General features: G+C 41.5%; 2 protein-coding genes across 20 annotated transcripts in view; both read right to left on the bottom strand.

The window, feature by feature from the left end:
• Window positions 1-14: 14 nt before the first annotated feature.
• On the bottom strand, window positions 15-7,060 carry CACYBP (calcyclin binding protein). Its single transcript, XM_075710263.1, has 6 exons — window positions 7,005-7,060; window positions 6,209-6,401; window positions 5,409-5,505; window positions 4,713-4,812; window positions 3,317-3,411; window positions 15-967 (listed from the first exon to the last, which is right to left on the bottom strand). The coding sequence occupies exons 1-6, from the start codon at window positions 7,023-7,025 to the stop codon at window positions 808-810; spliced, it is 666 nt and encodes a 221-aa protein (XP_075566378.1). The 5' UTR covers window positions 7,026-7,060; the 3' UTR covers window positions 15-807.
• A 6,655-nt stretch (window positions 7,061-13,715) lies between these two features.
• The window catches only part of RABGAP1L (RAB GTPase activating protein 1 like), a 281,517-nt gene continuing 270,295 nt past the window's right edge, over window positions 13,716-24,937 (bottom strand). For 17 of the 19 annotated variants that reach the window (XM_075710779.1, XM_075710789.1, XM_075710776.1 and 14 more), the window contains 6 exons: window positions 22,346-22,456; window positions 19,781-19,885; window positions 18,445-18,528; window positions 17,873-17,944; window positions 16,332-16,529; window positions 13,716-15,968 (listed from right to left, as the gene is read on the bottom strand). In XM_075710779.1, coding sequence (XP_075566894.1) covers window positions 15,813-15,968; window positions 16,332-16,529; window positions 17,873-17,944; window positions 18,445-18,528; window positions 19,781-19,885; window positions 22,346-22,456 — 726 coding nt within the window. In that variant the 3' untranslated portion in view covers window positions 13,716-15,812. The remainder of the gene's footprint in view (window positions 15,969-16,331; window positions 16,530-17,872; window positions 17,945-18,444; window positions 18,529-19,780; window positions 19,886-22,345; window positions 22,457-24,937) is intronic. The other 2 variants (XM_075710793.1, XM_075710794.1) reach the window with 1 other exon arrangement.

Below are 24,937 nucleotides of genomic sequence, written 5' to 3'. Positions count from 1 at the left end.
CCAGCGGAGTCAAAGTTTGGAGTATAAACTATCTTAATATACTTCTTACTGTTACCTTAAAACCCTTGAAAGCTGATAGGAGAAAGTGGAGCTTGTCTCTCTTTTCCTCATATACTGCTAGAGCCAGGGCGAACTTGCTGTCCAGCATCAGCAGCTCACTCCCCTGCTGCAACTGATGCCACCTCAGACACCCCAAGGTCACAGTAAGCATAGGCACTAAAGAGCTGCTTTCATTTTCAAAATTAAACTGGTTAGACAGCCAGCAATTAATTTCTGAGAGTAATCAGTAAATTTTAATACCACAGGATTAACACTGTATTGTTTCTGCTCAACTAGCAAGTGCTTGAGATAGTGGTTCCACTTTCTTCAGCATTTCTCCCTTTGTGACATGCTTTACAGTTCAACATACTTTCCCGCATCTGATCAAAAAACCGCACCCCATGTAGTGAGTGTGACATTAACCCCAGCAACCAGATGGGTACAGCTGTCACTTGCAACAGTGAGGCTGCAACCCATCCTAGTTGAGGATTCCTTTTCTTTCACATTCTGTTTTCAGTTTCACAACACTCCACTCACGTGAGATGCGTTTTCAAGGAGGGGTATGGATATACCTACACTCCACTCTTCAGGAAATGGTGAACCACTTGACTGAAAGAAATGCTTTCTAAGCTATTTTATTTAAATATTTTCTCCAACCTGAAATGGAAAATGACTGTCTTTGCTTGGAAGAAGGTTGTGTAAACAATGATCTTTGCAGCACAGCGTCTCACATGGAAGATCAGTGTTAAGGCGGCTCTTAGAGTACTTTCACATATCCATTGGTATGTCCCCTTTGGATTGCTTTTCTCTGCTTTCAACCCAGGCCTTGTTGATGGTACGCTTCATTTCATCATCCCCTTCTGCATACATCTTTTTTAAAAGGTTCATAAGCCCTTCACTAGGATCTGAGGTGTCGTAGGCAGCCTTCCTGCAAGATGGATACATATGAGGAGATCAGGTATATCCAACAATTCTGGGCAAAAAATTAAATGCTAATACTTGTTTGAAACATCCTGGTAACAGTGAGGATTTTGCTTTGGCAAAGTCTTTAGACCCTGGAAGTCTTCAGTCACACCTCAGCTTCCGAGTAGGGAGAATCCTAAAGAATACCCTTGAATTAAGTGCAAGTTGAGTAGTATACCTAGAGCTGTCCCACTAAGGACGACGGGAAGTATTTTGCAGTAAACATGACCCTGGAAGCACCACCCAAAATTAATTTTAGGAAGCAGAACTGGAATACAACAGACCCAGAAAGTGCCAACATCTATCTGCGCCGTTATATGAAAAGGGAGTAAAAACAGAAAAACGACCACACTGAACTCTTTGAAATGACCACATTCACAACCCAAAAGGCATTTTCCGCTCCCCATTTTTTTAGATTATCTCCAGAGGTTAATTGACTTTGTTTTTTTAACACCTTGCATTTCAAAGCAGTTTTCTCAACTTAAGAAACCAGCTGACAAACAGTGCCACCCACATGGTAAGCACCTGGGTACAACACATCCCACGTTACCAGACTATACATAATGTCCTGTCTGGCAAAATTAACCTGTTTTTTAGAAATCCCGTAGGTAGGTACTGGTTTCTGCAGGCTACCTGAAAAACAGGCAGATCAAAATGGATCAGCAGAGGGAGCAAGTTCCCCAAGCATGGGGCTAACCACCAGTCTCACAGACCTGAGCACAAGGCGTATTTCTGAAGTGACTCATTTGTCATACTGTGAATCCTCAACAGTTGAAATAAGGTGGCAATGCTAATTGTGACAGGCCGGGCAGCATGCAGGACTTCTCTGCACAAGATACAGGTTTAACAAAATGACCCTGTCCCTCCAGCAATGGGCATGAGTAGTCAAGTCGCCTTCTCTTAATCTCCAGTGATGCCATTTGAGAGGGGAAGGTACTTTTGCTCTAAATTCAGGTACGGTTACTGAGGGGCTAATCAGTTTTCAGCAAATCATCCTGTCAACCTATACACAATGAATAGTTGTTGGCAGGCATAACTTTCTCAAAAGTGAGTTTTTCCATGCTTCAAGGTGGGTATACATGTTGTCTTCCGGAGAAGAACATGTGTGTACTGTAAAATAATATAAAATTATTCTATAATATATATTTTTTAATGTATATATCTATCTAAATGTCTCTTGCCCCCAGGTGTTTTATGCTGTAATTTGCCAGCCTTATATATCCAGTACCTAAGCTGCTTGTAGGATTGCTCCCAAGCACGTAAGTGATACAAATTAGCTTGAGACTTTGTATAATGATCTAGGTAAACAAAGACTTGTTTTGCCAAAAGGACGCTGGGATTTTTGTGCAGGCACTACACACACAGGTGACAAAATAATAATTATTTTTGACCAGCATAGCTGCAGGGAACATATATGTATTTCTACAACTACCTGAAAGGAGGTTGTAGTGAGGTGGGTGTTGGTTATTTCTCCCAAGTAGTTAGCGACAGGACAAGAGGAAATGGGCTCAAGTTGCGTCGGGGGAGGTTTAGATTGGATATTAGGAAAAATTTCTTTACTGAAAGAGTGGTTGAGCATTGGAACAGGCTGCCCAGAGAGGTGGTGGAGTCACCATCCCCGAGGTGTTCAAAAAACGGGTAGACATGGCACTTTTGGACATGGTTTAGTAGACATGGTGGTGTTGGGTTGATGGTTGGACTGATGATCTTAGAGGTCCTTTCCATCTTTAATGATTCCTAGTTTTACTTTCATTAAAAAACTAATCCAGCCACCAAGCCAGGAAACATGAAATTAATTATTACTCTACCCTTGATTGGTTTAGTGGTGGACTTGGTAGTGTTAGGTTAATGGTGGGTCTGGATGATCTTAAAGGTCTTTTCCAACCTAAATGATTCTATGATTCTATGTGATATACACTTAACCTAAAAGAAGCCAACCTCGCTAGAGCAGTTTTTGCAACAAATGCAGCCATCAAAATATAAATTAATCTTTAATTGGTTGATTACCTTTAGCACTCTCATTGAAGGTCTTACCTATCATATTTCCTATGATGCAGCATTCATCATTAGCAATAAAACAGTAGAAGAGTGGCAAAGAGCTACTCAAAGTGATGTCCTCCACTGCCAGTCCTACTAGTAGCAAAAAATCCCAACCTAATGATTCTCAAACACCTTAGGGCTTGTCCCCCAGAATGACGATTCTCACAGTCTGCCTGCACAGTCAGTACAGTACAGATCTGCTCTCCTGGCAGTCCTAAGGCAATTTGGAGAACGAGAAATGGAAAACAAGATGGAGGGTTGAAGAGACACTTACTCTTTCTCTTTGCTTTCTTTTTCCACTTGAGTGAGACATTCCCATTTTTCCTCCCACTTCTTCCTACACATCACAAGGACCATGTCTGTCTTTATCTGTATGGTGAACAGCAAGGCATGAATTTAGAATGCTTCATAAAGGGATGCTAGTCACAACCACAATGAATAAGGTTAGTTTATAACATAAACCTCTTTCACTTGCAAATTCCTGAAACATTTATCTCAGCTATTGATTATTATGTAGCATGTAGAAATTATAGTATGTACTCAGCTTCAGTGTACAAAGTGTTAACCTCATTGTGGACAATTTAAATGGTGTGATTAATATAATACTAGTACAGTACTATAGTACCAATATGGAAGAACATACAGTGCTGCAGAAACACCATTCAGTTATTCTCAGGATGCTAAAAGTACCCAGGACTGTCAGGTAAAGGGTTCCTATATTTACTAGACTTCTCCAAGAACACCAAGTTCAGGTAGAGCTCTCCCAATTTATTTATCGAAGGATAAGAAAGTAGTTTTAGGGCATTGCTTAATCTTGCAATATGTTTGCAAGTTAAAAGCAAAGCCTGTTTAATTGCAACCCTGACCTAAATTTCGCAAAGAACTCCTGCGTGCCACAGCAGACAAGAGTCTGCTGGAGCTTTAGCTTAGCAAGAATGTGATCACTGCTTGCTTTTACGCCATGTTAAAAATCACCAGAGCATCACCCTCATTTATTTCAGTTGTTTTAATTTACACTGTCCTAGTTTTAGGGCAATTTCAAATTGAACTATCATTCTTTACCTCTGATGTCACTAAGTGCAGTGCACAACTGCAGAGAACGCACACAAGGTATTTGACACATCCCTAAGCCCAGAAAGGTGCTACAAGTAGCACAGTAAGGACACCATCACCAGTTGCAGTCATCAGCAGTAGAATGTTACTAGTGTTCAATCCTGGAGCAACACACCCTTACAAAGGCAGAGCAGGTTTCCAACTTTGCTTTGGGTCTTAAGCCTATTTAAGCTTCCCAAGATTTGGGCCTGCTGACAAGTCTCTTAGACCTTAAAATTGCAAAGAATTTCTCAGAGGTATTTGAAAGTACAGGGATGCAAATGGATGCTTAGTGGAACTTTCTGCTTAATTATTTCTGAAATCCTGTTGGAGAGCTATTAGAAAAAGCGTACAATATCCAGACATAATCTTTTGAAATAGGAGCCCATGGATTCCAAAGAATAATTCCACAGTTATGACAATTACAGATGAATAAGAATCATGTTCACAGTGAAGAGACTTTACAGACAGAAGGGAGGGACTGAAGGTTAGCACTGCATCTCTTGAACTATAGTCAGGCAATGAACATGGTACTTTGTAAGGGACCTAAATATCTCTAACAGCCGAGGTGCACTGACCTTTCTAGAGCTGCCCTCTGCAGAGATGGGTTTCAGGAGATTGTTGAAGGTCATGGTGTAGTTCTTCCCATTCAGATTCTTCACAAGCAGATCGAATGACCTGGAAGCAGAAAGTGGGGGAAGAAGGGCACACATATTCCAATCATTGTAAGACTATTGTGCCTTGCCACAACAAACAATGTCTGAAGGCCCTTTAGCAGACATATTTATTTGGAAAGCATGTCAACAGGCCTGTATTACTTTCTTCCCAGGGCTCTCAAATCTTTAGTTGGATTTAATACTGAGGACTTAAAAGGACCTGTCCAGACTTTGCAACACATCAAAATCTCTAGGGTTCTTTCTATCTTACTGATCTCCTACAAACTTGGAAAGGCAGATTTACTTAATGTACAGTTCAGTTCTATCACCATCAAAAAACAGGGCTAACACTACATATCCTGTCAAGCGTGATGAGGTGCAAGAAGTGTTTGTAAAATGAAAATACCCCGATACCCTCTAAGGAGAGCGATACTTAAGGGTATGTGCTAAGTGCTACTAAAAGCTAATGCTGGTCAAGTTTAAAAAAAGAAAAAAAGGGGTTGGCGGGGGGGTAAGGGCTAATCCAGAACAGAACTCAGTGCAACGCATTCCTGCATTTCAGATAGTGTTCTTCATCCATGCTCTCCCCTGTGGCATGGTGCAACAAGATGAACTCACCTCTCCGTGAAATTCACCTGCACATTCTCAGCTGGAAGCTTCTGGACTCCATTTAAAGAGATGTAAATCTTAATAAACTTATCTGACTGATCCCAACCTGCAAGTGAAAAAAAAAAAGAGATTAAGTTCTACCTTTCCTCCATAAACTTCATCTATTCCATTCCAACTCCCCCCCACAAAGTCCCCTAGCAATGACCAGGATCTCTGCCTTATTGAAATAATCTTCAGAGGGATAAGGGAAAGACATGAATTATTCAAGAATAATTTGAGAGCAAAAGGAGGTCCTCACATGTAGCCCTGTTCCCTAATTCCTGCAAATTCTGAGAAAAGCCATGCATCAGCTCAGGTAAAAGGAGAGCAACTCTCTCTGTGCAGGGGGAGTCAGAGGTAGCTGTCTGCTTTCGCTGCAGTTTCCTTGACCCACTTTTTCCCTTGCTCCCCGCATGACAAGTATCTTGAGCAATTCCCTCTCCTTTCACCTACATGGTGAGCAGAGAAGCCAGAGCTCACTCTTTCCTTCCTGCTAAGCACTAGGCAATGGAAAAATACTAGCTGCTACACCAGGGATCATTAATGCATCCCACCAGTACCATCACACAAACAGAATTAATACGCACTGTGGTTGGGATGGCACAGTAAACACAAAATAACTTTTAAAGTGGGGTCTCCAGTATGAAATAAGCACTTAAGAAGGCTTCTCTATAATGCTAAGTGGCAACTGTAACTCACACTAATGCCACCCTGCCTTCCCTTCTGAGAGATGCTGGAGCTCTAGTAAGCGTCAAGAAAAGTAATCCTACCATAATTGTTTATTTTCACTGTGTACCCTCCCAGTGGCGACTTTTCTTCCTCTGCCGCATCTTTTGGCTTCGGTGGAGGCTGATTCTTGATTTCTAGCTCTAGCTTGTGTTTCTCTGTCATCAGGACATCACGAAGTCGCTTCCTCGTGGCTTTTGTAAGCAATTCTTTAACCTCTTCCAAATCTTTCTGTAACTGGTTCAAAAATAAGAGATGACACATATATATCAGATATGGTTCTTTTTACTCAAGGTTGACAGCTGAGCTCTTTCAGCTATGATACTTTCATGCTTCACAGACGTTGCAGTTTCAGGTTTGTCGGGTCAGTAGTTTCCTTTCCCTCTATGCCCCGTTAAGCATGAAGCCACCCGTTCCTCACTCCCTGGCCACTCATGTTGTCACTTCTCGGCCAGAATATATTTGAAGGTTTAAGCTTTCATCAATTAAAAAAACACCAGAAACCGACAAAAGTTCGTCAGCCGGACCAGCTCCTCAGTAGGCTCAGGATCACGCTGACAGCGCACAGCACCATCCCAGGGAGCGGCACCTACAGTGCCCAGCAAGCGCTCAGGCTGAAGGCTGAAGGCTCCCCGCCGGCCCCCGGCTGCCCCCCGGGCACGCAAGCCGCGCGGCCCCACGCCTCCAGACTGCGGCCAGACCGCCCGACCGCCCCCCCTCGCACCGCACGGCCCCGCACGGCCCGGCCCGGCCCGGCCCCGCGGCCTCCGCCGGCGCGGAGCGGGGTTCGCCGCCGGTTCCACTCAGAGCCCCCCGGGGGGGGGGGCGGAGCCGGCTCACCTCCTCGCGCGCTGCGGCCATGTCGCGTGCGGCGCCCCCCCGGCGGCAGCGGCTCCTACAGCCCCTCTGGAACCTTCCGGCCTCCCGCCCCGCCCACGCACCGCGCGAGCGCCCGCGCCGCGGAAGTGACGCAATGCCGTCGCCAGCAGACGCGCGCCGCCAGCCTCGCCTATTCCGCTGGGGGAGGGGAACAGCGGACCCGGCACCCCGCCCCCCCCGCCCCGCTCACCCGCCGGCGTTGCCATGGCGACACGCAGCCCGTGGTCGCGCTGCCAGCCCGAGGGGCGAGGCCTCGGGCCTTCCCGCCTCCGCGCGGCCCGGCGGCCGTTAGCGGGCCGTTACTGCCGCTCTGCGGGAGCGGGGGGGCTGGGCCCGTCCCGCCCGCGCTGGGCCCGGGGAGCGGCGCCCTGGCGGTGCCCGAGGCGGGCAGGCGGCCGGCCGGGAGGCGGTGGCTCACAGCCTCCGCCGCCTGGCGGGTTTCCTCCCTCCCCCGACCGCCTCTGGGAGCCGGCGGCTGAGGCGAGCGGCGCGGCGGGGCCCGGGCGGGCGAGAGGGTGTCCTGTGCGACCGCAGTGGTCGCTTTCAGAGAAGATCTGAAATGACCTTCCCGAGTAGTGCAACCTTGGTTGTAGTTGCCCAAGAAAAAAATGTGTAGAGAGGTGTTTCTCACCGCCGTTACTAAGTCAGTGTACTGAACAACAACAAAAAAGGTTCTTTATCCCCGGGTCCCAGTCGGGCATATTTCCCAGAGGAAATAAAAAAGGCAGTCTGTAAGCAGGTAAGTGGAAGAGTCAGCGTTTGCCTCCAGGGCTCTTTTATAAACAATGGAACCCAGGGCAGGATACAGCCCTTCGGCGTTTAAAAACCAGATTTTTCTAAAAGAGGGTGCCAGTTAAAACGTCTGTTTTACCGAACTGAGGAATGCCAGCTCATTTGCTGATTTACGGGCTTAGGGTTTTTTTTCTAAAGTGAACATCTAGGAATGAATTAATCTGTAAAGAGGTTTGTTTTTGCAGAGGTATGGAGGGAAGAATAGATCAGATGAAGGTAAATTCATAGAAAACCTGAAGCCCAGGATTTATGTTCAAATCTGCATTCCACAAAGCAGTTTTAACAGACAATGTACTGAAGTGTTTAGTATAACTCTGGTCCAGTGCTTCAAGAGCTGCAGTTGAGAAAGGATCAGGAAAGATCTGCATAACTAACTCAGTGGTTATGTTTAATTTTCATAGGACTGAGCTTCAGCCTGTCCATCTTCAGCAATAGCATTTGAAGCTGGGCCAGTTGATTTTATCTGGAAAATACAATACGGTCAAGTCGAATTTACTTCTGTGCCATGGTTATTTAATTGGTTAAAGGTAGTTGCTTGCTCAGGAATTGTTTCCTTATGATCTTTCTGTTGAGCAGCCGCTGAGACAATAAAAAAACTTTTTGTGTTTCAGCTACTAATCTCTGAGTTTCTCCACTCTCAGTTGTGGTCTTATATTAGGAAGTGCTCATAGTTTCAGAATTTAAATTGGCATTGCTTTATAATTTCTGGCTAGGGGAGAAGACACTTTCACTAATACATAAATGCATTTGTAAGTGAGTCTGTAATTTGCTTTTTCTTGAGTTTGTTTTTTTTTTTAAAGCCAGTGTTTATTTTGTTTCCTTAAATCAGGAGTATTTTGGTGCCCATGGCACTTCCACTTGAGTGCCAGCTTCCACGTGGAAGTGGTGTCACGCTTGTAATGTAAAAACAAGTTCTACACAGCTCTCCTTCACATAAAGCTGCAGTAGCATCTGGATGCTGTGTCCTCCCCTGGCTGGAAAGAGAATGAGAGCCTGAGAAAGCCAAGTTTTCTTCTTCCGCACATCCTCACAAAAAGCCAAGTGGCAGGGCTTCTCTCAGGGGAGAAGAATCGGAACAGTTCCTGCATCAGGAGGGGGAAAAGGGGCTAGGTTAGAATTAGTAGGAGTACTGAAACTCAGCTGAAAGGCCCTGGTCTAGTCTGTCTGGCAGACAGAATAGAGTGCAGCATGATCTTGAGGGCTCATCAGCCCTGGGGATGCAGAAAAATCATCTGAGAGGGCTTTGAAAGGACATGGCCTCTTTATTTAGCACGTAATAGCCATTCCTTCTGCTTCTGTCTGCAGGCATGGATAGCAACTGGTGACAAACAGTCTTTGGATGGTGATGTGGAGGTAGATCAATACAAAATTTTATGTCTGGTAAATTAACTGGTTGAAGTATTTAATCTTCAGCTTTTCTACCTCTGTGCCTTCAGATCTTCCCCCTGAAGTGCTGTGTGCTTTTCCAGGGAACAATGGCTGTTCATTTCAATTAGTAAAAAATAAATCCTAAAGCAATTGCTCACACAGAAAAATGGTTTCATAAAGCACTTGAATACTTTTGACTGCTGTAAATGCTGCTCTGTCCTGTTCTTGCTCAGCCATGCAAGAAAGAGTTTTCTGTTTCTTGCCAGCTCCTTCTGTTCCCTATGTCTCTTCCTTCAGGCATGCTGCCTCATGGCTCACTTGCCTGTTTCTTATGTGTACTTCCAGGGTAGCATGAAGCCCTTGACAACAACTCCTGTTTCCCCATTGCTATATGTCAACAACCTTTAGGAAAAGCACATTTACCAGTATGTTCTCTATGCTGGAAAGCTCAGACTAGCATTTGGAGCGGAGGACCAGGGTGACCCGTTAGCTCTCTAGCACAGTGCCTGTCTGTCAGACTCCTGCGGAGCAGGTTACCCCTTGTGAACGAGTACATTATCCTAACGAACGGGTCGGAGCTAGCTATGTAGCATGTGCATGTTTTGACAGCTAGTCTGCCCATTTGCTGCATCCTAGTGTGATAGTGCTGCTTGAAAATAACCAGCTGGAGTGACCTGCATCAGAAAACCTGACACAGGAGCTATTTATTATTGCAAACAGATTTAAGCTGTTTCCTAAGTAAACAGCTTATGAAAAATAAGCACCTTATTCCCATTTTGTTTGCGTTTCCATTTATTTTACAAGGCATCGTTCACACAATGATAACAAGGTACTGATCCAAACAATTCTGTAACAATTAAAAAAGTAAACATTTGTTGTGACCATGTACATTGAATTGCACTTTTAATAACAAGCATTACACTTATATTTCCATATTATACTTTACATAATACATGGATTTGTTACACAAGAACTGGCAGTACTGAATTGTTCTCAGTTACAAGTCTGCTATTGCCATGATGCTCTTTTTTCCTAACTCTTTAGGAAAGTATTTTACGAACTTGGGACACACCCAGATTAACAAATGCAACTCCAAACCTGGAAAACTTCATTGTAATGGAGTCAGAGCTTTGAAACTGCTCTGTTTTCAGTGTGCTGAAGTGAATCCACCTTGAATGGCAGACTCTTGAGGGACCTGGATCATGTTTGGTTAGACCCTTTTCTGCATTCATGTGCCATCTTTTCCCAGTTCAGAGCAGCCAGGGAATCTTCTTCCATGGGAAAGCAACAGTTCCCAAAGCTCGAGAGAACTTCTGGCACAGTTTTTGAAGGTGGTAGCAGCAGCAGTGCAAGCCCAGGAATTACTGGAAGGAGGGAATTGGGACCTGGAGAAAAATCTGAGAACATCTGCTCTTGTCTGCATTGGTAGTACCATCCATGTATTATATAAAATACAAAAATAAGAGAAACTGAAAGGAAATTAGTACAGCCCAGGATTCTGGTGGTATCAAATCACAAATGAAATTTATGATACCAAATCCTTGTGATGTATTTATCCCCTTGTTCAGTTTCCTATATATTATTCTATATATAAGATATAGTTTTCCAAAGATACATATATATTCCTTTACAGGTTAAATAAAAGCAAGTCCCACTGAATAAGAAAATAAGAGGAGGTAATGTCCTAATTCTCTACCCATATCTTTTTTTCTTTTTCAGGTAAAAATAGCATGAAATACATTCAGTAGCAAAGCAGTTGGAATCCAGGAGAAATGGAGAGCCCTGTATTCCTGGAGAATTAATCTGTATGTGTTCAGTCACGATCCTGAAATAAATCATGTAGACTTCTGACTTGGGAGAGATAGGATCTTGATCAATGCTGGGTATTATTTATCCAGTTGCAAATTCTTTGAATTTCCCAAAACCCATCTATGGATTAGCCTGGTTTTAAAGGCTGCTGTGATGTATACCCAGCCTAACTTGAAAGGTCCAAACTTGCGTGCTTCATTGTGTCCCCCCTCAGTATTATTACTCGGAAGGAGGTGATGGGACAGCTCCCAGTAGGATATTAGCATAATAGACAGAAAAATAATTTAGTTCAAGCCTTTATGTTTGCAAGAAGGACATGATGCCTGGCGCTGTGTATACTCACCGCCCTGGGTATACACAGCATTGCATGTCTAGTGCAGCCAGGTGTTTGCACAACAGCCCATTCTGCAGGGTTCAGCTGTAACAGAGGTGTGCTTGTCAACCACCACAGTTCCTCAGTCTCGAGAGAAAAATCTCTGCCCTGGTCTTCACATTCTGACAATAACACGTACTAAAGTTTTCTCTCTAGCAGTTGGAAGAAAACCAGCATTGTAAGGTAAGAATATTTCTGTTTTCAATGCCAAAGGTATTTAGGCTTATTCGATTATGCAGAAGTATGCCAATTATCCCTGAGTCTAACAGTAAATCAAAATAAGAGGTACAGTTCTCCCGCACATACAAGTAGTTTCATGGATTTCACTGCAACTACTTAATAGATGGAAGGGAACAGCCCTACCCTTATCCTGTGGGGAAAGCATGACTCATGTAGCTTCCAAGTTTTGATACTTCAGTGCCAGTAAATTCAGATTTTTATTTATTCCTAAATGGCCACATTCAGTCAGTGAGTGACATTGTGACTCTGAAGTCAATGAGATACTTCATGCTTTGTCAAGGGGTTGAATTCTTGCTGTTCTTGACTTTCTTTTTATCTCCCTCTCCCTTTGTAAATAGCTGTTTCTATTTTGAGTTGGTTTTTTAACACAATGGCGCAGATGAAAGCATCTCTCTTAAAAGAAATTTCAAGGGCCAACCAAGAGAAGTCCTTTAAAATATCTAACAAGGAATAAAAATTGCTTACCTATGTAAGCAATGTAACTTAGCTGTAGCAAATTATATACTAATTAATGGGCAGGACAGGATGTGTTTGTCAGCTGGCAGTACTGATTACATGGCTGACTACCTTTCCTGAGACTGGTTTTACTAAACATTGATGCATATGGACCTCAAGGATTCTGCAGTTTCTTGGATTAACACCACGCATGACATTTTCTATTTTATTGTTTTTAATACTCTCCAGGTACATTTAGAATTTGTTAAACTAAGTTAAGTAAGTCCTATTATTTTAGAATATGAAGTTTGATTCACAAAGATAATACAAGACTTGTTCACAGATGTACCATGTAACTAAATCAGCCTTGCTTCATTTACCCTGTAAAGTTACAGTCAAAGTCAAAACAACTTCCTTTTAAAGTGAGAAAAAGTTTGGGGTTTTTTTTTTTCCATATTGGGCATCTCAGGAACAGATTAAAATCCAACAAGATAAAACAGTTGTACTAAAAATATTCTTTGGGGGGTTTGTCCCTAATCAAAGTAAAGGCTTTATTTCAGAACTGTGCATTCTCAGTAAAATTAAAAAATAAGATTTAGTTCCACATACAGATTTATAAAATTCAAATTACTTTTAATATAAGTTTGATGTGGACACATAGTTTAATACTGACTCAGGAAAAAAATATTAATCACTCCAGACTTAGGAGCTATGTTAGCTGTTCCAGTGCCACATGAAAGTAACAGTTTCAGTGAGACTTTGATGATGTTTCCTCCTGAAAAGTTAAACAACGAGCCAGTTATCCCCAACAGATCAGTCGGTCTGTGATACGTGTGCATGTAGCTCTGTCACACACTGCTGAAAGGGCTAATTAAAACACAGATTTGTTTTCTCACAGGAAGCTAAGTTTCCCAATAGCATGTATAGTCAGCAGGTAGAATTTTAGCTTGCCTAGTTTAATCCTGCAGTCTTGTTCCTTTCCTTGTTGTCTGACAATAACTCTGCTTATTCATCAAGATAATGTCATAGAGCTATTTTCTTATTCTTTCAGTAGTTTTGAGAAGACACAGTTTCCACATATATATTACTCCTCCAAATGCCACTGCTACAAACACTACCCTGGATCTACAGATGGAAGGTGAAAATTGTTTACTGCCTTTATGTCATTGCCAAGAGCGATAATGCAGCCATTGCCTTCTGAAACTTTTCTTGCTGATGCAAGCCAGCTTCCATCCTACAAGGTTTTGAAATTGTCATGGCTAGCAGGTAGCAAAACAAGTCTTTGTCACAGAAACTCAACTTCCAAAGTCAGAGAGCTGCTACACTGAGAAAGATGATGATGTGTCAAAGGCAGTTCCATGAAACATGGTGCGCTTATTTAACAGTCCTTTTTTGATGAACTGGGGAAGTCTCACTCCCATGATCTGCTTGCACTCATTGGACCCTTTGAGATGATTTAACTCATTAACCTGGCAAAAGACTAATCGGGGGGGGAAGAAATCCTCCCACATCTTTTTTGTGGTTGTTTTTAATCATTTCCAGTAAGTGCCGTAACAAGGACAAGGGACACGACTGTACAACGGGGAGTTGAAGGGGTGAGATCTTGGAGCAGCAGTGAGCTGTTACGTTAACTCAGCTGCTCAGGGAATCACAGTCTTAACATTTTTCTTTTAATTATTACTGCATTTTTCCAATCAAGGTTTTAAAGTATGATTTAAGATAAATGAAATGAGAAATTCGGACACTTGTCAAACCATCAGTGTCACTCATCGGCACAGTACTCTCAAATTAACAATCGGATGTTCACCAGGTATTCTTAAATGTCACTTCAAATTTATTATGCAGTTCATTTCAATTGTGAAGCAGAACTGGTAAGTGAATGACTAATGCTAGGTTTAGACAGTCAAGAGAATGGAAACATTTATGCAAATACTATTAGCAAGAAAGTGACCAGGGAAAAAGATCTTTCTTAATATTTGCAAAAGAAATTCCTTCTGCCTTTTCCCCCCTTTTTTCTCACTGTATTAGTATTTCCTGTTAATCATCACTGTTCTTGCAGGTACCTTTTAAAATATTAAAAATTTTTAACCCTTTACTCTTAGAAGAGAGAATTTAGTTCCAGGATAGTTGTGTCAGGATAGTGATTATATTTTGCTCTCTACTTCAAACAGCTGACTGCCTTTCAGAATCATTCCTTTGGCACAGGTAACATTAAATTTGTACTACCCTGTTTAAAATAATTTGCAATTATGCTTGACAACGAAGCACAAGATGGGTATCATTAAATTTTATTGTACAAAACTGACAAGATATGGCATTCCTTAGAATTAGAATTAAAAAAAAAAAAATCAAAACAGAACTAATGTCCCTGGAACGATTTTGTAAATGGAACAATTAATACACAACCTTTAGTCCAGCAATGATATTTACCTGCAAGACCATCTTTAGACATGACAGTGTTAATTAAAAAAATATTCCATCAGTTCAAGCAACAGTTTAGTTTTCCATGAAATAAGTCTTTCTATAAACACTTTATGTTCAGTCAAAACAAATGCTTTTTCTTACCTTAAGAGATATAAAAAAACCAGACAGGTTTGGGAATCATCAGAGAAGTCTACCCCACGGGAAAGTCTAGGTCTTGTATTCCACTTGAAAATGTTTTTTTTTCTTTTTATAAAAATAAGTAATACCAACGTAGCATTTCCTAACCAAATACTTCTAGCAAACAGATCTTACTTCCGTGATTTTTATTCGTCAGTGCAGCACAAGCCTTTTGGGTTTTTCATTTGGTACCTCATTTCTGTGTCAAATTCAGAATTTGAATGTAGACCCAGGGAAATGTTTTCAATTAATTTCATTCACAAAACCCACCCTTTATTGCACAGGATTTACAAAAGATCAAAACTATGCAAGGTCTTCACTCTGCTTCTCAGCAAAAGCATCAAATAAATGTTGAACAGTTTTCCCTTTATCCCAGTGGAATGAATTATTTCTTGGAATTCTTAGTATAAACATGAAATAAAAAAGGGAACTAGATAACTTTATGTTAAATTCCAGTTGAGCTGCAAATAGCCTTTAAACAACAGTGCTACAAAGAACTGCACTACTTGCATTTCTGAAGAAAAAACAATCAAAACTAAGAAATTATCAGGGAAGCTCATAAACAACTGTGCCAAGAGAGCACAAAGACTATCTTTGCTATGGCCTAAGCTTTACAAAAAGTGCTTCTCTGCAGGACGCAGTCGCTGCGATAAACTTCTGAGATGGTCCCAGGGCGTAAGTTATCCTAGACACCCACACACATACTAGTACTTATTACACTGTGCTTTCTATGAAGAGATTATGCTTCAGTACTTTACACATTTACCATTCTCTCTCTTCCTCCAGAAGTCGAAAAAACCTTCTATGCAAGATAAAAATAATTTTGAATAATTAGTCATGTATTAAAGACCTAGTTTTGAAGTATTCATTTAACATCTAGTCATATAAAATAAAGTGTAAAAGTATGAAGGTATCAGAACGTGGCTTTCAGCAAGGCAGTTTGGGAAGTAAGAATTCAACATAAAACAGGAATTTTTTTTTTTCCCCTTTGAAAAGGGTCACATCAGAATGAATGAAAAACACCGAAGAATTTCACTTCAAGCCTGCACTCCTGCCTTTTGTCCTTTCCTCAAGAGGAGAGACCACTGGAAGAATCCTCCAGGGTTTCAGTTGTGGTGTTCTTTGTGCTCTTGTATCAGGTCTGGCTGGAACTATGTACTGCCCTCTTTGGGTGGCAGGGGTGGCTGAGGCTGCTGTGGTGGCTGCGTGCCTGTGGCTGTTTTGATAGAGTTCAGGGTTTTGCTAAACCAAGAGTTTTTGGCAGCTTGGATTTCATTCATAAGGGCTCCTCTCTGGTGCTCCAGCTCCTAAGAAAGCAGAATAGTCAGAATTGATCAAAAAACAGTTAACAAAAAAGCATCCTCAAACTCAGTCCCTGCAATCCAGCACTCTCCTTGCAACCTCCCAAGCACTGGGGAGAGAAGACAGATTGAAATTGTGAAAACAGCAGAAGATATTTAAATATACAAATGAAAACATCTTTTCTTTCTTTCTTTTCTTTTTTTTTTTTTTTTCTTTTAAGACAGAAAATTGTTCTGGAAGTTCATGGGTATACAGTGGTACAGGTATATGCTCCTTTTTGGAATGATTTTTTGCACGATTCAGAATTATTTTGGACTGAGCACAATGAGGTTAAGGAGACTGCCCCGCTGCACTTGGATTCCACATACCTGAATTTTGCACTTGGCTTCCACAAGCTGCAGTTTGGTCTGTGCAAGTTCCAGCTCCATCTCTCTCAGCTGCTTCTTCAGTGCATCCTTCTCATCATCTGTTTCTATGCCTTTATTCTCCGTGCTTACAGCAGGCAGCTTCAGTGCCCCCTCCTTACTGAAAATCTCACTGCAGTGTTTGCAGGCCATCACTTTACCCTGAAATACCCAGAAAGCTCATTTTTAATCCATGTTACAGGAGTTGTTGTGCTTCCTGGAAGAGCCATTTTTATGTTAGACTGCCTTTCTGTCAGTAATACTCGAACTAGTACTGCAGTTTTCATATTTGGCATGAAAAGAATTTGAGAAGTTCATGAACAATTTCCAGGGTCTATTAACCAGTATAAAAATTCCTAAAACCTATTAACATGCTCTGTCTAAGCACAGAGACTTTGTTCCTTGATTAGAATTACTCAAGCTTTCTTGCTACCAAAGCAAATAATATTTTGCAGTATTTATGCTAGCACAATTCAGAAGAGTAAATTACACTCTAGGGACTTTCTGACTTCCATAAAGCACTTGACTAAATTAATACAGATTTTGATATTTTAAAGAATGCCAGGTAGCTTTTCCATATTTCTAGGAGCAAGCGAGCAGCCTGTGCTCACTGCAGGGGCCAATACTGTCCTCCACCAGCATCATAGGGGATGGCCCTTTTTGCCAGCAACGCCTGACACACAACAGTGGGGTTCTCCTGCTACCAGGAGAGGTGAGCCAGCGACTCATGGCTGAAGATGTAGCATGGCTGGCCTGGCTCACGCAAACAAAAATGGACTATTGAGCCATTTCAGCAGATTATAGGAACATCAATCCTAGAATTATTTTTTTTTAATCAATAATGTTAAAAAGTCACTAAAAAGCAACAAATCAGGTTCAGTTTGAGTACTAAAGAAACAACTAGAAACTATAGCACAGGGGCAACAATTCTGCCTACTCAGTAGTGACAAAGCAGAGGGATGGAAATCAGGAAACTACCTCTAGTGCAGATGTTCCTGGTAAGGGGATTTAGAGAAGGGAGAGGAACCGCTTTGGAAATTCTGGGGATGGCCCAAGCTGTGCCAATTACTTAAACCAACTCTGCTTAAACTACAGAAACGTGAATATAGACAGTGTCCAATTCGGCCAATTCCAACCCCTTCAGTGTGCATAGTGGAGAAGCAACAGGTTTTCTTGAGAGTCTTTGGGTTTTCTCATTTAATTAAAACATCCAAGTAAATACTGTCTCTCTACATTTTTTGCAAAAAGTATACATTTCAACAGGAAAAACTATATGCAATTCAGTTTGAGAGTTCCACCCTGTCTGATGTAAGATAAAGAACCGTGAAAGGAAATAAACCCTTTCATTGTTTACGTCTGATGAAAAATGCATGTGGGACTATGAGTGCAGCTGGGTGGACACTGCTGCTGTTACATTAAACTTCAATTCACATTTTGCTCTGTATCCCTGGTATTTAGCAATACTTGCATTAGAAACATCCCATATACAGAGGCATCATTCTCACCTTCACAACTTCCAGTTCATCTTTACTTGCCGCTTGTTGTTTTTCCAGCCTGGTACTCAGCTGGGAACAAATCTGGAGCAGAGAAAGCAGTCTCTTAGCTGAAGTTTACTATACTAAAATATAACCTGTGCTTTTTAACAATGATTTTTGTTAGAGCCAACATTTCTTAAATTCTGCCTCACTCAGGTGTATGCATTCCCCCTTAACAAAGCCACTGCTGCTGATAATGAGACTGAAAAAAATGGCAGTATTCAATACAGAACCTGAACACTGAGACCGGAACATTTTATGCATGAATTGGTTTATAATGTTTACACTGTGTTATGTCACAGAGTAAAGAAGCATTCACCTCCAGTACTAAAATTAGCTGAAAGACAGGTTATTCCTGATTCCCTCAATTAGTAGACTATTAGGAAAACCAGAAAAAGATTTATGACAAATTACAATGCTTGCTTTCTGAAAGCCTGAAATGTAGTGTATCTTATTTAAAGGATGAGATCTGCAACTCTGAAAATTCAGCGCTCAGAACAGGTTGAAGGAAGAGATATGAGAAAGCGTCTCTAGAGCAGTACCTGTTTATACTCTGCAATAATGGCTGTAGTTTTCTTGATCTCAGATTCTGCCTTCTCTAGCTGCTTCCTGAAGACCTCCTTCAGCTAGGAATTGAAGGAGAGAAGTTACACAGTACTGAAAGAAGTTCTCAAAATGCATCATCAGATTGTTCTCTCAAAGTCTTGCTGTATTTACAACAGTTCTACAGCTGCGTCTTACCAAATTCCAGTTCTTCAGACAAGTGTCTGATTTACTAAGTATACAAATATTTACTATATTCAGTTAACAACCAAAAAGTCTATACTGTGATATAGTGTATCCCTGTTTAGAGAATTCTCCTGTAGGATAATTCTCTTTATGTTAAATGGTGGTACAGTGTGGTCCACAGAACGCAAAACAAGAGCATTACTATGTTTTCCTGATTTTGTTTTTGTGTTTCTGCACACTGTCACAGCAGGTTTGGGCAGACAGATTGTTTGTTTGTTTGGAGATGAATAGGAAGAAGAATCTCTTAGTGCTATCTCTCTCATCTCCGTAACAGGAGAAAAAAAAAAAAAAAAAAAAATCTGTTTTGGTCTGTGGTGCTGCATTAAAATACAGCTAACTCATTCCTCCACCGTTCAGAACCACTACATTTTGAGAGGCCTTTCAGTAGGAAAAAGGCCTCTCTACTGCCTTCTTTATAGCAAACGGGGAACTTGGCAACCTCCATTTTAGAGACACACAAAGAATTACCGTTTGATTGTTGTAGTCACTGTTACCAAATGGCAAAAATAAAAATCAGGGTACCACTTTTGAAACATACTTTCATGTGTGTCAGTATTCAGCATGTTAGATATGTAGGATTAAAAAGCTAAGACTGAACATTTTGCAAACAAGTATGAGGCCAGGTCTAGTCAGCAAAATTCTCCCAACCCTCAACTCTGTTCTGCTGTTGGTCCTAGCTTCAGATGGGAACGTTCACAGCTTTATTTCAGTGAACCAGCAGCTGAATCCAGAACGGCCTCTTGCAGGGCAACAACTCATCCAGCTCCTTGTTTAGATAATTAAGAGAAATCTGATCATGTCTCCTTAGTTGTGATTGCTCACCAACAGTGAAAATGATTATTACAATACTGGAAAGAGGATAAAGTATGGAAAACTGAACATTCAGAGCTCAAGTAAAGGAAAACACTGAAAAGCATACTTTAAAAAAAAAAACACCACAGTACATTTACCCTGGCACTGTAAATTTTTAATTGCGACTGCATTTTGAAGACAAAAATAATTTCCGTAATTGCAACACATTCATGTTTTTTTGCATATCCTTTTGCTTGCATTTCCTTGTTAAATGGGAAAAGTTGGAGAAAGCCTTACCTGAGCAGTTTCCTCTTCCTGCTTCCGTTTCTCTTCCTCAGTCTCCACTAGCTTCTGTTTGGTCAGGAGAAGTTCCTTGTTCAAAACATCTGCTTTGTCTTCAGCCTAGAATTAGAAATGCTGGTGTAAATCAGATGTTATCTGTGCCAATACAATGTATTGGTGTATACATCTTGGAAATATTGCAGCTTCAGGTTCTAGCATTGCCTTTTCCTGCCCTCTGATGGCTCACTTAACCTATTTTTTGTATGAAATTCCCTTTTCAAGTAGCTATTTTCTAAGTTATTTCACCATTTTTCAACAATTGTGCAAAAGGACCCTTTTGCCAAATGTTTACCTATGGCAAGTAAGCATAGATACTATGTCCTAATACAAACCTAATACAAACAATGATGTATAGAATATTTTTGTTGGGAACAATATTAATCTAAGCGAAGGCAGCATGATTTAGATCCTGTGTAACTTCAGATAACTCATTCCATTCTTGTATCTGTAAGTGGGGAAACCAGATATTGTACAAAACGTTAGGTGTCTGCACTGTATCTTACAAAGTGTCCGGGTGAAGACAAATAGAAAAGAGACAAACAGGACCACCAGATAAAATGGTTTGTTTATCAGTGCAAATAAGCGTTACCTGGAGAAACTTGATACTGTGTGTGTACTGGAGAATATGAATTTTCTCCCTTCTTTGAAGGGCCAGGCTTATGGTGAAACATACTGGGAATGCTTTGTTTTTGTGAGCACTATCCTCACCGATCATGAGGAGAGAAATGTATTTCTCAGTGTCTGGACATATTCCGTTGACCTCCCCAACTGGGAGATACACACTGCATCATGCCACTCCTTCTGTTCAGTAACTAGGTGCTAGAACAGGCAGTGGTTGTGGTCAAATAATACTTAGTTTGCTGAAAATACAAGAGGGAAAATGGCATTGTAAACACCAAATAACAGTACAGAACTTGTCTCCGAGTTGCAGTTTGGTTTTCTACCGCTGCTGGTGGTATTAGCTTATCTGTCTGCCACAGCGTTAATTGTTAATGAGGGTGTTAGTGGCGATTGTGGGTAGCAGAAGCAGCTCCACCAGGGCCACGACTGAAGAGATGGGAGGATTCCTGCATTGCTTATTGTGTATATGGCTGTATGGGAGAAAGGAAAACAAGCAGTGAAAGAATGGAAAATTGGCAAGATTGACATCTTAGAACAAAAGAACTTGGGGATTACAAGGGTATTTTTGATGAAAGGCCTGTTTAAGACATGCTTTGAAGGAACTACAAATCTTTCCTCCTTTTATGTGTTCATTCCAGGTTCCACCATTCCAGTGGTGTATGGCATCACCTGTCCTTGCAGATGAGGAGTGCACAGCACAAAGCTTTTCTTTCCATGCCAGTGAACTGAGGCGGGGTGTGGGAAAACTTCATGGAGCCACTCTTGTCTACAGAAAGACTGCTAAAATGCAGGAGAGCAAGGAATGGGACTAGCAAAGGTATGTGCTTGGCAGCCTTGTCATGATACTTGAGAAAAAACAAGCATGGGCAGCAGCAGACATAAAGTTGCTTTATGTGCAGCTATTCCCAGGGAAGACAGAGCACCTCAACACATTGCCTTTGGCCTTCACACAAGATTGCCCACTCCATCATGCAAAGTGCATCTCTGCCTGCATTTGCTCACCAAGACAGCTTGGATTTTTAGAATCACATGGATCCAAATCAGCAGAGCCTAACTGTCAAGGATCTGCCTACACAGAAATACAAATTGCACATGTGTGGTCAATGATGTTTATAATTCTGAGGTTAGGTAAAGAAAGCCAAATAACTACGGGAAATCAAATTGAGAGGCCCTTGCAGGAAAAGATTTTACATTACAAAAGGCACTACAGCCCTCACTGAGCAAGGGACTAATCATGAGGTGTGGTGGAGTATCGCCCTCCTGTATTCAGTGCCTTAATAACAGCTGTTATGGCATCTATCAATACTACATAAAACACTCCACAAAGAGGAGGGTTGACTGTGTAGTTCTCTGACACTCATCTCTGAGATAAAGGGCTCTGACTGCTGCTGCCCTCCACATTACAGTCTTCACAGGAAACAAAAGCAGTTCTTGAAGGACACCCAGGAGCCCTTCTAATTTTTGGTGCCATGCCACTTCATTATCTCTGAATTTTGTTGGCTGTACTAAAACTGCTGTGGAAAACAGATCCACGTAAGGTGGTAGACATTCTGCAAAGTAACTTCCCTTGAAATTAGTCTTTCAAGGAGTACCTTTTTTCAAGTAAACTTGCATTCTTTGGTATCTGCCCAAAGGTTATGGCTTACATTTTCTAAAACAATCCACAACAGAGAAGGTGCAGTCAGTGTTGGCAAGACACCCCTGGGAATGCCTACAGTTGCATGCATGTGGAAATCCAGCTTTCTAACTGCAACTAGGAGCAAGGTTGTCAGGAAAATAAAGGCACAAATAATTATATTTTTCATGTCGTGTTCATGCTTTCACTTGAGCACAAAGCAGGGCTCCTAAAATTCGGTGTTGCCAAAAGCCTGAGCTGGGAGCCATCTCTGTTAGCATTACCTGGTCTAGGTCATTTCGTAAGGCAATTTTGCTTGTTACAAGCTCATGGGCAAGGTCATCGTTCTCCTGCTCCAGCCGCATGCTTGCTTCTTGGAGCCTGCGGTTTTCCCTCTGCAGAAAGAAAGGAACAACCAGAAAAGGAAGTTAATCCTTATCAATATTAAAGAGCAATAAGCAAGTATATAGTGTGTGTAAAACACTGAGAAGGCAAGAGTGCACATTAAGACAGGACTGCTGCTCTGGGAAACAACAGTGAATTAAGCCAGCAGTGCAAATGCAGCGATTCCACTTACATCCCAATGGTTATGTTTGTGTCGCAGAAGTGACACGCTGATTGTAGGGTTTCTCTGTCAAAAATATACACAGTCCTCTCCACAAAAGCACTTGGTTTCTGCTTGCTCATCATCAAAAGAAATTAGGCAGATAAAATCCCACCCAGCAGCAGTGAACAGGGACCAATTAAGAGATACTCATAGTAATGTTTCCAATCGGAAGTAGAAAGCTGTCCTGCTCCATTTTACAAAATTTTGTCTGCAGGAATCCATAAAAACAGTCCATTCTGTAGATGATGTAGTGCCAACTTCCCATCTTCTGCGGGACCAGTAAACAGCAGCACTTAGCAGGGAACTCCCTACAGCTCCTATAATCCACATCGCCATTTGTACGCTTTCTCTGTAACTTGTGCCAGTGACAACAGTGCATGTTTTACAGGATACCTGCTGAGAAACAGTGCCAGATGGAGAGGGGACCTCACTCCCTGAGCGCAGGCCCAGAGCCTACTCAGCGGGCAATGCACGGCAACACAAAATGCAGAACTGAGACTGCAGGCCCTGGTCCTTGCTGCACTGCACTCCCTACCCACTCCGCACAGGCAGAAATGACTACGCAGAGCCCTAACTAGAGAAGGTAAGTACACAGGAGAAGAATGAGCAGTAGTAATTCGTGTTTTTTAAAAATTGGTTTCAGTGACTGTTCTTCTAGGGCTGAGAAACAGAATCATATTCAAAAGATGTCTGTGGGTCAGCAGACTTCCAGGAGTCCACATGAAATACACATCTTCATCTTCAGAAGAACACAGACAGGTGGGACAGATAGAGGTGCACTCCTCAAACAGATTTTAAGAGAGCAAAAAATGTGCTGGCCTTCAGTCACACAATGACCGTGTATCTTTTATACCAAACGAGACTGACTGCAAAGGGAATCTGTGCGCTATGGAAACTCAAGGAAAAATACCAAGTTCATGTGGAAACTCATAGGTGGAGGAACAATAACCTACATGCTGAGATTTCAAAAAGGACCTGTGCTCACTTGGAAATTAAGTTATGTTCTCCAAGAAAAAACAGTAAAAGTGAATATATATCAGCACTTAAGACAGCAAAAAATTTCCAAGAGTTGTTCAGTGAATGCCTTCCTATAAAATGTGATTTCTTTGCATAAGCACATTATTCACCTGTCTTCCTCCTGCTCACGAGCTACGCTCAGATGTTTTTTTCTTTCCAAACTCACCACCATGAAACTGCAATTTTCATTTCTGTTGCAAGAAGATTTTGCACGCTTGTCTTGAAAAAGGACAACTACAGCTCTAAGAGGATGCTAAAAAAGGTCTCTTCTGTGTGGGAGCTTCCTCTGTGGCAGGAAGCAGAACCTCTGTAAATACTCTCTCCTTAATGTGACCCCATTGTGCAACTAGACTATGCTGCCCTGTACAGGAAAGTAAGTTTGTTTCCTTTCCAAAAGATCGTACTTTAAATAACTTGTTTTGTTACAGAAACTGTAAGTAAAATACTTTTGTTTTAACACAGTTAAAATAACCACTGCAAAAAGACGCATAACTTTGGGGATCTTATTTATTTTAATTGCACTGTATTCTCTTTGGGACAAGGAATTTATAAAAGTAAAATTCTTCTGTAAGGATAATACAAATTTTGAAGTGTAAAACCAAATTGCAGTCTTTAATAATAATAATTAAAAAAGGCTCCAACATGTCTTTATTTCTGTATTTTGTTCAGACCATCTTGGAAATATGGATTTTTATAGACACAACTCTGCCAGCGAGCAGTTGTCAGAAAGTGACTTGTTTTCACCTAAAACCTGGGACTAGATCAGGACGGTATTGCTGCCAGGTGCTGCAGCACCGATACCTTCTCATAGGGATGTTGCTTAGAGGGAGAAATCAGCAGATTCTTAAGACTTCCACAAATTAACCCACAAAAAAGTTTGCTTTAACATTTTTGCTATGCTTTTGCCAAAAGCTTCAGTGTCCGCAAAGCAAGCCGCACAATGTGAAGTTCGAAGTTCCTGCTTTGCATTCACAGACAAGTGGGTAAGCAAGCTATGTGGCTGGAAATGCACTATCCTCCTTTTAAACTAGAATTTATATGCCACGTTTTTAGTAAGTTAAAGATCTTACCTGGGGCATCCAGTCAATAGCTAAGAGATGTTTTTATCTCGTTCACCATACTTTTAATTTCCAGCTGAAAGTCTCTTCTAGGGCCACCTTTACTCCTCCACACAGGGCAGTATGTGTGATTAGATGGTTTGTCTTTTCCAGCTCCTCCCCCCAGATCTAGCAGTGAAAAACTGCCTCCTTCC

This window comes from Pelecanus crispus, chromosome 5 (assembly GCF_030463565.1).
Source record: "Pelecanus crispus isolate bPelCri1 chromosome 5, bPelCri1.pri, whole genome shotgun sequence".
NCBI classification, from domain to species: domain Eukaryota; kingdom Metazoa; phylum Chordata; class Aves; order Pelecaniformes; family Pelecanidae; genus Pelecanus; species Pelecanus crispus.
This window is presented reverse-complemented; position numbering and strand designations above follow the sequence as displayed.

Coding starts and splice junctions, on each gene's coding strand:
- CACYBP (XM_075710263.1), bottom strand. CDS start 7,025: ATGGCCGCAGCGCGCGAGGAG. Junction 6,402..7,004: donor TGGCCGCAGCGCGCGAGGAG/GTGAGCCGGCTC, acceptor TTTTTGAACCAG/TTACAGAAAGATTTGGAAGA. Junction 968..3,316: donor AAAGAAAGCAAAGAGAAAGA/GTAAGTGTCTCT, acceptor TCCATCTTGCAG/GAAGGCTGCCTACGACACCT.